The sequence below is a fragment of the Lepidochelys olivacea genome (assembly GCF_965140295.1).
Source record: "Lepidochelys olivacea isolate rLepOli2 genome assembly, chromosome: 1".
In the NCBI taxonomy this organism is placed as follows: Eukaryota; Metazoa; Chordata; order Testudines; family Cheloniidae; genus Lepidochelys; species Lepidochelys olivacea.
In genome coordinates, this window is record NC_140411.1 from 199,643,208 (window position 1) to 199,655,470 (window position 12,263).

General features: G+C 43.1%; 1 protein-coding gene across 1 annotated transcript in view; it reads left to right on the forward strand.

Annotated features, from left to right (window-relative positions):
• The window catches only part of ABI3BP (ABI family member 3 binding protein), a 312,077-nt gene that overhangs the window by 274,602 nt on the left and 25,212 nt on the right, over window positions 1-12,263 (forward strand). The window contains exon 51 of the mRNA XM_084636731.1: window positions 1,694-1,802. Within this exon, the coding sequence (XP_084492857.1) occupies window positions 1,694-1,802 (109 nt within the window). The remainder of the gene's footprint in view (window positions 1-1,693; window positions 1,803-12,263) is intronic.

Consider the following 12,263-nt stretch of genomic DNA (forward strand, 5'->3'; position numbering starts at 1 on the left):
GGCCCCCGCGCTGCTGCTCCTTCCCCATCTGATTACACAGGACCACGGCCGCCTGCTTCATCCAGACCTCCAGTGCCTCCATCTCATGGCCTGGAAACTTCATGTTTAAACGCAAGGGTGCTCCAGTGCACAGAATCGGTGAGGGAGGTACTCCTTGGTAGCAGGAAACCTTCCACCAGGGCCACCTACCTGGCCAAATGGAAACGGTTCTCATGCTGGTGTAACCACAGTCGAATTTCTCCACATCTATACCATTCATCCTGGATTATCTACTGCACCTGAAGCAGCTAGGCCTGGCTGGATCATTTGTCAGGGTGCACTTCGCGGCCATCTCAGCGTTCCACCCCAGAGAGTTAGGGTGTTCAGTCTTTGCCAGTCCTATGGTGGGCAGTTTCTTTAAGGGAATGGAACGGCTATACCCACACTTTTGCCCACCAGAACTGACTTGGGACCTCAATCAGGTCCTAGCTAGGCTGATGGGAGCCCCATTTGAGCTGCTCACTACATGTTCCCTTCTGTATCTCTTGTGGAAGGTAGCCTTTCTGGTTGCCATCGCATCGGCCAGGAGAGTGTCGGAGCTAAAAGCACTAATCTCCAACCCACCCCCACCCCCAACACACACACACAATCTTCCACAAGGATAAGGTACAGCTCAGACCACACCCAGCTTTCCTTCCCAAGGTTGTATCCCAATTCCACCTCAGCCAGGACGTTTTTCTACCTGTTTTATACCCCAAGCCACATGTCAACACACAGGAGCAGAGGTTTCACTCATTAGATGTGCAGAGGGCCCTAGTGTTCTACACTGAGTGCACAAAGCCTCTCAGGAAGTCAAACCAGGTGTTTGACTTCCGGTCTCCGCACAGCGCATCTCTTTTTGGATTACGGACTGTATCCGGACCTGCTATGACTTTGCCAAGGTCCCAGCCCCGGCTATAACGGGCCACTCGACAAGAGCCCAGGCCTCTTCCACCGCTTTCCTGGCCCAGATGCCTATCTAAGAGATCTTCAGAATGGTGACCTGGTCCTTGGTGCATATCTTTGCCACCCACTATGCCATCACACAGCGTGTTATAGACGATGCAACTCTCAGTATAGTGGTGCTCCAGTCAGTGATTCCTTAACTCCGAACCCACCCCGCGTGGGAGAGCTTGGGAGTCACCTAATTAGAATCGACGTGAACAATCACTCAAAGAAGAAAAGATGGTTACTTACCTTTTGTAACTGTTGTTCTTCGAGATGTGTTGTTCATGTCCATTCCAATACCACCCTCCTTCCCTTCTGTCAGAGTAGCCGGCAAGAAGGAACCAAAGGGGGGTCGGGTCGGCAGGGTCATATATTGAGCACCAAGAGAGTGCCACTCCAGGGGACTCCCTGACCGACACAACGGGAGCTGCTAAGGAGAAAAGGTTATGATGACCGTACACACTGCGCACACACCTAACTGGAATGGACGTGAACAACACCTCTTGAAGAACAACAGTTACAAGAAGGTGAGTAACTGTCTTTTTTAATCAGCTCAGGTTATAAACAAAGAATAGTTCATATGGGATACCATTATGATCTATAAGAAGATAATATGGAAAATCCACACAAAGGAGGAAATCAGACAAGAAAAAAGAGAGGAATGAAAAATATAGAGGAATTAGAGCTTTTATTAAAGGGAAAATTTCTGTTTCTTTTAACTTTTCAGAGTATGAGGTTGTATCAACTGAAAATGGAGCACCTAATGGAAAGGGGACGTCCATTCTAACTACAAATCAAACCCACTCTACAGTGGAAAATCTAAAACCTAACACAAGGTAATGCAGTAAGAAAACTTTTCAAATTCATCCAGCTAATTTAGACTGTCAGTCATATCCTAGTTTAAGAAGAAGATACAAATATAAGAACAAAGTGAGTTTGTTCTAATTCTGATGGGAAGCAGACTTTTTTTAAACTGTAATTAACACAGAAAGTAATCTCATGCCAAGGATGTTGCAGATGGTCCAGACTCCATGAGCTCAGTATAGTGCAAAGGTGACATATTCGGTTTCCTGGCAAAAAGATCCACAGTTTAATTTTTAAAGGTCTACTGCCTCTTATGGGAAAAAAAAATCCTGTAGAATTTAATAGGAAAAATGAATTATATTTTGTAGAAACATGAGTACTGGACTTTAATAATGTGCTAACATTTCCATATTTTTAACCATCCTATAGAATTCAGGTTTCAAGAATCTAGAGCAGGGGTGGGCAAACTTTTTGGCCCAAGGGCCACATCTGAGAATAGAAATTGTATGGTGGGCCATGAACGGTCACAAAATTGGGGTTGAGGTGTGGGAGGGGGTGAGGGCTCTGGTTGGGGGTGTGGACTCTGGGGTGGGGCCAGAAATGAGGAGTTCAGGATGCAAGAGGGGGCTCCGGGCTGGGGTGGGTCTGTGGGGGGGTGAGGACTCCAGCAGGGGATGCGGGCTCTGGGGTGGGGCTGGGGATGAGGAGTTTGGGGTGTAAGAGGGTGCTGCAGGCTGGGACCAAGGGGTTCAGAGAGCAGGAGGGGGATCAGGGCTGGGGCAGGGGGTTGGGGTGTGGGGGGAGGCTCGGGGTGCAGGCTCTGGGCGGCACTTACCTCAAGCAACTCCCAGAAGCAGCGGCATGTTCCTTCTTCAGCTCCTACATGGAGGTGTGGCCAGGCAGCTCTGCACACTGCCCCGTCCACAGGCACTGCCCCTGCAGCTCCCATTGGCCGCGGTTCCTGGCCAATGGAAGCTGCAGAGGCTGTGCTTGGGGTGGGGGCAGCGTGCAGAGCGGAGCCACCTGGCTGCCCCTGCACATAGGAGCTGGAGGGGGGCCATGCTGCTGCTTCCAGGAGCAGCATGGAGCGGCCCCCAATCCTGCTCCCTGGCCAGAGCGGGGCAACGCCCAGACCCCACTCCCCACCGGGAGCTTGAGTGCCGGATTAAAACGGCTGATGGGCCGCACCCGGCCCATGGGCCTTGGTTTACCCACCCCTGATCTAGAGGGTGAGACTAAAATTTCCAGTGGGAGTATCTCACCAAAAACTGCATATGTGACTTCCTTTTTAAATGAATAATTGTAGTTTGAGTGGCAGATTATTTTGATACGTGTATAATTACATAAATGTGTACAGATGTGAATTTGTTATACCAATATTAAAACATAGCTAATGATCCAATATTCATGTCTGGGGGGAGAATTCAAGAATTAACATCCAAATATTTTGAAGTTGAATGGAGCATGAATATTTTCAATGTTGAGGAATAATCGCATCATGCTCAGTGTGCCTCAGGGTATCTGTCTTCAAAGTGAATAGACTTAGGCCATGTCTACACTACGTGGCTAAATTGGCACAGCTGCAATCGATGCATCGATTTAGCGGGTCTGGTGAAGACACACTAAATTGATGGGAGAGCACTCTCCCATCAACGTCTGTAATCCAGCTCACCGAGAGGCAGAAGCTATTTTGCCGGGAGAGCATGTCCCGTTGACATAGCATAGTGTGGACACCGCTGTAAGTCGATCTAAGGTATGTTGACGTAAGTTACTTTGCTTACGTAACTTAACTAACATAACTTAGATTAATTTACAGTGGTAGTGTAGACCGGGCCTTAGAAGCGATGTCAAGGATAAAAGAGAGAATGTGTTTTCATTGCAGCCACAATACAAGTAGTAAATTCTGATAAATCTCTGCCAGAAGCTGAGAGTCAGGTTTTTCCCATGGTTAATGCTAATACAAAAGTATTATATTTGTCAGCATACATAAGGCAACTCAGACTCCCACCTGTAACAAATTAAGTGAAGATTTTTCTATCATTATTGCAGCTCACGTAACTAAACTCCTTCTGTCTGAGATCCTGTACAACCATTTTAGTCATGATAATTTATGTCAGTAGTAGGATTAGATCAGAATTCCAGACCCAACAGCAGCCATTTAGTCCTGCATGTCACTGGCTATTAAATAGTACCTTAGTAATAAAGCAGTTTCCTTGTTCCTTCAAATGGTGATCTTCAGTACGTCTGCTGTGACTGAACAGGAAAAACATACCATTAATATTCATATTTTCCCCTAGCAAAGTATACAGCATAACATTATTGGTATTTGTCAAGTGCCTGGGGCTGTACAAAATACAGCATGAAGGAAGCCCTTGCTCCAGAATACTTACAGTCTTGAAGAAAAAGAAAAAGGCGCTGGGCTGGGAGCTTGGTGACCCTGGGTTCTATTACTAACTCTGCCATTGATCTGTTATGTGACTTTTCATTTCTCTGTGCCTCTGTTTCCCCCTCCCACTCTCCTCTATCTTTCCTGTTTAGGTTGTGTACACTCTTTAGGGCAGAAACTGCCTCCTGTTAGCACACCTAGCACAACAGGGCCCCATTCTGGGTTGGCGTCTCTTAAGTGTTACTGTAATGAACATAAATAAATAATAATAAATTCACTAGGAAGTCCAACAGAAAGAGTAACTGCTAATAATTCTTTCTGAGGAGAGCTGTTCACTTCTTGTGGGCATTGTGGAAGAAGTGAGCGTTTAAGAGGGATCTGCAAGGAAGGAGAGGAGCGGGCTGGTGAACTGAGACGTGAAGGATATTTCATGCACAGGGAATGTCAGGCAATGATGCACAGAGATGGGAATGTGAGAAGACAATGAGTTTGTTTGCATGAACAGACTGCCTTGTGCTTTTTTAGTCTTTCTAGCACTGTGTGGAAGCTTGTGCTGCCACTGTCTCTGCCTTTTCCATTCTATGGATGAAACTGAACAGTTTGACCCGAGATGCCAAATTCACCCGGTTTGTGAGCACTAAAATTCTCTGCGAACGTGTTTTAGGTTTTTAAGCTCATCTGCTAAAATTCATGGATCACCAAAGAGTATGTTTTCCTCGTAGTGAACAAGGATGTAGCCTTGGGACTTCATTAATACTTGTGGAGCAGTATTGTTGCATGGTACTGTTGTGAAATGTGTGCCTTAGAAATGTGTGTTGTAACAATCTCCATGCACTGCACTGAAATTTCCCCTCTAGGTCACCTATAAAATCATATTTTGGGACCATCTTGGTGGTCAAGATGCAGGGCTGGTCAACTCCTAATCTCTCATTCCTCAAGTCACCAAGGTCTAAGAACTCTGTCCATTGCAGCAGGGTTTGTCCGGGTAGAGAGGGACAGAAGCTGAGGAATTGCTTTGCGTCACTGAACCAAAAACCTAGTCAGTTAAGGAATAGTGATAATGGACTGCTAAAGGAATCCCGTCCATCCTTTTTCTGTTGGAAGGAGCTAAAATAAAATATGTATAGTCCATCCACTCTATGACAACTATATTTGAACACAGTTGCAACATGGTTTCCCTGACCATTTTACACTGGGAACGGTTTTTTTTTTTTTGTTTGTTTTTTGAAGAATTGTATTTTAACTGTACCATAAAGCCATAATATGGACTTCCTTCAGGTGGGCAGTTTAGCTTTGTGTAGGATGGGATCTTAATGTACAGCATGATTTGATTTGGATGGTTCTTAAAAGAAACAAAAATCTGTCCTCATTGGTTGGGGTACCTTACAGACTACCATGTTTAAACCTAGTGGTTGCTAGCACGCTCTTCTTGTAAAGTAAACAGGGACTTTTGTTGAGAGACTGAAGCCTTGAAGATCATGGTATAAAGCATCTGTTTGCTTTGACTCATAGGAATAATGCTGGCTATTTTCTCCTCTAGACATGCCCGGCAAAATAAACTTCAGAAACAACTATAACTTAGTTCATAACCGAGGAGTTTATAGTTACTTAATTCACCCAATGATTGGTGCAAGGACTTCAGTCCAAACTACAGCATCTTTTGCTTGCCTTGTAATCTGTACCTCAGCTTTTTCGTTTGGTGTGAATTCAGACTACTCCAAAGCATCCAGACTCAATGAAATGAGAGCATAATGTTCTGTTTGAAACCAGTTTTACTGCGTAAAAGGCACACCCTTTAAATGAATGCATGGCACTGTCAGCTGCTCAGCAGCCTGCATGAAATGTGCTGATGTTCTTATATTATTCCATTTTGTTGGAAATGCTACGTGTTTGCCCAAGACACAGACGTGTTTTGTCTGTTCCATTTTCTAATCATCACACATGCCTGACAATTGGCACTTATCACTGGTCATTTAAAAAACTTTTCCCAAGATGATTAGTGCCTTGGCCTCTGCACCTGGAGAACTGTCAAAAATAATGTTTGCAGAATTTCAGCATAAGGGAAAAATAACTAGAAGACTGGTAAAAGTGCAAATAACCTGAAAGTACAAATCATAATGGCAGTGTTTGGTGGGTTGTGCTTTCTCAAAACTACTACAAGTTATTGGCACTAAGGAGTAATTAGCTAGGTGCGTGACCCCCTCATTTAGAACAATATGTGTTGACTACGGATCTAATATTCTGCTTATTCTCATAAATGCTTTGCCTTTCCATAGCTGTTTTCATCTACGGATTTCAAAGCACCTAAGAAACAATTAAGTCTCCACTGTGAGTTAGGTAAATCTACCCATTTTGGAGATGATTACCCCATTGGGGCTTCTCAGAAGACTTTCTCTCGTGGCATCAGTTTCTTTTCTGCCCACGTGCTCCTACAGTAGAGTAGTCTGTGTAATAGTTACATAAAGATGATTATTAATTATTCTGCACTTTGTATTGCACTCATCTTTTATAATGACTCTCTGTCCCCTCTCTGATTTCATAGCAACTCTCTTTTCATACTCATCTTAATCCACCTTTTTCTGAGACACGCATCTACAAAATCAACTGTAGAATTTTCAGACATGGATGTTTCAGATCCAGATCATATTTCATCAAGCCCTCCTCTGCACACACACAGAAGTTCTTCTCTAACCTTTTCCATCCCAATGTGCTTTCACTCACAAGTGTCCTCTATATTTTAATATCTGAACTCATTCTTTCATCCACTTGAGCTCACTCTGGGCCAGATCCTGATGTCTTACTCAATTTCTGTTCCTTTCTTACTCAGGCAAAATTCCTCAGGATTTGAGTCCCCATAACTACTATGCTGATTAGTCTGGTGGATAGTTATATCTTATAAATCTTCACTTTGCCCTTTTTCACAAATGAAAGCTAAAATTTTTTGTGGTGGCTTCTCTGAGAAATTAATTTTACACACATGCTAGTGTCACAGTTTCCAACACTTTTGAGCAGAGAAAAATACCACTATGAGCAATAGCATTAATGTACTCATTTGCCACCAGATGGAAATGTTGCCTTTTTACATAGCAAAAACAGTTCTTGCTGTTACCTGAAAAATCAACATTTGTTCCTTTTGGGAAACAACCCAAGTATTTGAAGCAAAACCACAAAAATGGTGGTTTTGATTAAAGCAGTTAGAATGTGATTTCCAGCCAGTCTTTCCTACTAGTGAGAATTGGTTCGCACAGTTCAACTTGTAATTTGGATTTGTAATTGTCAGAGTTGTTCCCATTAGAATCCTAGTTGCTCAGCTCTTCTGAAAACCAAGCTTTTAGTCTTTTGTAGGATGCTATGTCACAAACAGTCATTGAATTGACTAAAATATGCCCATGGCTTCTTAAAAGTCCTATCTGGCATGATCTCTTCTTTGTGAATCTGTTCTTCCTAGGGCTTCCTTTAAAAGAATGCAGTCAAAGTTTTTTCTCAATTTTTAGTGTTTTTCCTTACTGTCATTGTTTTAATAAACTTTGGAAGCTCGAAAATTGAAATTTCCTTAGTATGAGTTGTCTTTTCCCTCATTGTGTTTGCTTTACAGTAGTAGTGTTGTTTGTCAACAACATCTTTCCCATAGTTAAAGTCAGTCTTGCAGCTTTGTTCTTTTCCTGGATCTTTCCTAGCCCACATGTTAATTACAGGTGTTATATTAGTTAGTCTCCAGTCCATTGCTTACAAAGAAGTTTAGTACTTATCTGCTAATGGTTGTCTTATCTTTTCTACTATATCCTTTAAAATTCTACGTGGTTCATATCTGCCCTAGGATTATGTCAGTCTTCAGTCTAATTTTTCAGTCATCTATTGTGGTGACATCCTGATTTCCTTCCTCCTCTGGGCAGATGTACAGTCTGTTTTCCCCCATCTCCCTCCCCCTAGTCTTTCTTTGTGAACACTGAAGCAAAGGATGTCATTTATTTTCAGAAATGTCAACCTCTTCTGTCTATAAATCATCCCCTGCTGGCGCATAGAGGCCCTTGTGGCCTCTTATGTCTAATGTACTTGGAAAATGTTGTAGTTATCTTAACCTCTTGTGAGATCTTCTTTTCGTTCGCTACCGAAGAAGCTTTGTGTACACCATATGCTCTGCTGCCCCATATACTATAGTGCAGCTCCAATGAAATATGGGATTTTTTTTTAATGCCAGATTAGCTCTTTGGTCCATCTAGTCTCTTGCCCTTTGCAAGTAGCCAGCACCTAAAAGGAAGATAAACCCACCAACACCATTAATATGCTTCTCCAATTAAGCCATGTTGTCATTGGGAAGGAAAATTACTCTCATTTACCTCAGGTGATTGAATTTAATCTCTGAAGAATGAGATTTGAATACCCACATTGTTTCCTTAATTTGCAAAGCCATAAATGCAAGTAATATAAATTCACAGAGCACACAATAAGTGGCCAGGAAACTTTGCAACAGTAAGAAAGTATATAACTTCGCAGAAGTTAAAGTTATCCATACAAAGTTATATACTTTGCAAAAGTTAAAGTAAAATGTTACGATTGCACTGCTGTCCTATTAGAATCAGAGATGTGCCAAACAGTTCAGGGGAAATTTGCGTAGCAGTTAAATTAGGCTGGAATGTGCATACAATATATGCATACAATTATAAAACAAAAAAGGTAAATGTTGAGTTAAAGCTATAATTTTACCTCAAGGTCCTAGCAAATGATTCTTCAGCTCCATCATTTATTACATCGCTAGAAGCTTTCAGTGATATTATAGCCTTTTGTTCATAGTTGCCTGCTTATGCTATCATTACTCTAGTGCCCCAAATGTGGTAGGCAAACATATAGTAAAATACATTCCCTGCCTCGCAGATCTCTCACTCTCATGGCAACATGACTCCACCAGCAAGAGCAACAATAATAGATGGGAAAATAGGCAGACACGGGTTAGTTGACTTGCATGAGTCTTATTACAAAATGCATTCCCCAGTATGCACAGAACTCCCCCAACCCACAGGGTTTTCTTTAGGGCAAAGTGCTCCTTACCAACCCTTCCAGCATGTCCTTAATTATCCAACCAACCACCTCGCTATCCAAACTTCCTCCCCTCTCCTGTCCTCCATTACCATTCAACATCCTCTCTACTCACTCCACGTGGCAGCCCTGGACAAGTGGTCCTGTGACCGTCATCAACCCACAGAGTACATCACCTAAAGCCACAGGATGGGAACCATGGTCAGCCACTCCGCTTCTCAGAAACAATAGAAATTTCTACTGTTAGGGTGAAGATTGTTCTGCGCTGGAAACAGAGCTTTCTCAGGATCTGGTTGGGAAACTGGAACAAACTCCCACAGGAGCTGAGGACAATCACAAACCTCATCATCTTCTGCTCAGAGTACAAGGCACACTTCTTCAACCTGCGTTCTCTAACTTAACACAGAGCAGCATGACATTTCAATTTTAAAAAAACAAAACCAAAAATAAAAACCCTACCAGTACAAAACCTTATGCTGTGTACACAGTTCTCCCCCTGGGAGCATACATTGTTGGAAGGTGCTCAGCTACTACAGTGATGAGGGCAGTGGAAGACTCTATGTTGAATAGAAAGTCCTCCCCTCTACATCACTCTTGATGTTAGGATCCCACAGCTCTGAAGGCTGTGGAACAATTTCTCTCCCCCTGTCTGTGTGAACAGAGAGAGAGCAAAATCTCTGTGGCAGTGCCTTCTGGCTCCCAGGAAATTTTCTTTCTGTCTCAGCCCATATGTCTGAGGAAGAGTGGCACGTAAGGGCCTTGTGCCTCAGTGGGTCTAGATGGGAGGCAGGCAGAGGCCTTGTATTGTATATTATTTTAGTTCTGCTGACAATAGAATTTGCATATTAAGTGTGCATACTTGTAAGTGAAAGACAGAAGGCACGTAGCACTAGATGATAAGAGGACCTCATAGACTCCTTTTCTGCTTGAAAACTGTAGGATGCAGAGGTAGATTACAGTTTTTGTGGGGCCCTGGCCCAGAGCGAGTGGGGACCCCTCCCGACCCCTCCTGCCTGCAGTCCCTCCTGGTGCTTCTGCTGGGGAGCAGGGTCAGGGCGCGGGGACTTCCCCCACCTGCCCAGTGCTGCTGTCGTGGGGGAGTGGGGCTGGGGCCCTGTTGGCCCAGTAGCTAATCCGCCACTGGTAGGATGGCAGTCCAAGTGCTAATACTACACTGAAAAGCTCTGTTTAATTTCACCTTTTCAAGTTCTGTGATCTTACATTTTTCTCCTTTTGCATGATTTGGAAAATGATGGAATTTCCTTTGCTTGCCAAAGTTTCATGTGGCATAGCAATTTCCTATGGAAAAAATAGCCCATACAGTAATTAAATAAATAGAAACTTAATCTGCACAAGTACTTTTATTGTCCTTTGTGGTTTGGATGGATTTCTGAGGCCTATTTGTTCCAGAGCCTATGGAATGACATTCCAACAGAGGCTGGAGTCAAAGGTTGCTTTAAGCTGCTGTTTATACTGGTTACTTGAGGAGTTTTGGGCACTGTATATGAGATGGAATATAGACTACAGCTTCTTATGAACATCAAAACTGGCTAAGATGTAGGTATGGTATAATCATTATATAGGTTTCCTATTTATCTTGCTAAACACTGGCCTATGTAGTCTCTTAATCCCTTTGGCTTTTTTTTTTTTTTTTTTGTCCTGTGGCTTGTGTACAAATCAATAAAGTAGCAGAGAGCACTTGAGCATTTTTACATCCATTTTATTTATATACATAGAGTAGTCACTTCTGAGATCTTTTGCCTGCAACCTTAAAAACTTGACATGTGGCTATGTGGACATTTATTAAAACGCCATATGAACGCTTTAGAGTACAGTTTGGCTTGATGCCTCTCTCCCACGGTTTATTCTTGGCCAAACATTTTCCTTCTCCCACTAGTGTGCAGTATGCTGTCAATCAGGTAGTTACTATCCTGTGTCCCAAAGGTGGCTGCTGGTTCTTGTGCGTCTGCCACTGGTGTTGCCTCCTGACTGGAAGCAGCCGAGGGAGAAAGCAGAGATGCTTCTAGCCTAGATACTTCTTTGAAATGTCTGTCACAAGACCTGGGAAATGGAGACATTTGGATTTCCTCTAAAATGTTTACAGTCTTCAGTTTCTGTTCTAGTTATGGAACTTGTAGATATGATGGGTCCCATTATTCAAACTGAGTGCTTCAGGGCAGGTATGGTCCCTTACTATGTGTGTAACCATTCTGCCAGGTGTCATTCGCAGTAGTAACTGTTGCGTCACAATAACCATATATTCACCTAAAAAAATCAAAACTGACAAAACCCAAACAGTATTTCAGGTGTATGGCCAACCCCAAAGTCCTAAGTATTAATTACCTGGCTGGGTGACACCCATAACTCTTATTCACAAAACAACCCGTACCCATCTAAACCCTATCATGAATCCAGATAGACTCGTTGGTAGTCAACTGGGTGTGGGGGCAGCTCTCCTGTCTGCTTTAGTTCAACAAAGCCTACACCATCGGGTTCTGGTCCATCCTGCAGCTGGTCAAAAAGACCTCTCCACTTACTCAGTTGCTGTCCTGTCCAACCTAGTCCCACTCCACAGAGTCAGCTCTGTGCAGAGCTTGGAATTTCTGGATCAGGCATCCTAGATAGATCTTCTTAGTTGCATTTATTGAGCTCCTCAGCTCCCAGCCCAGCCAGAGTCCACTCTATGTCCATTCAAGGTGACTAACTTTCTACGGGGTATAGCTTGCACAATTCATGTGCCCATTCATAACTCCAGTTACAGTAACAAACGATTGTCCTTCAGAAAACCAGAACACAAACTCCAAATAATGCAACACTATATTAACTAAGCTACACTTTCTCCTGTGAGGGAACCAGAGCATTCCATCCTTCTAAGCCTTGTAGCTGTGAGTTTATATCTGTTTCTACAATGCCTAAGACATATGGGGGCTCTAGGAGGTACTGTAATCCAAATAATTAATTTATGTTCATGAAACTTCTTGTTAAACTTCTGCTTCTGCCTTTCGTTGTTAGTCAAAAAAGTGTCTAGTGCTCTATTGCCATTTGAAATCTAAATGCTTTTATCTTGTCTGCT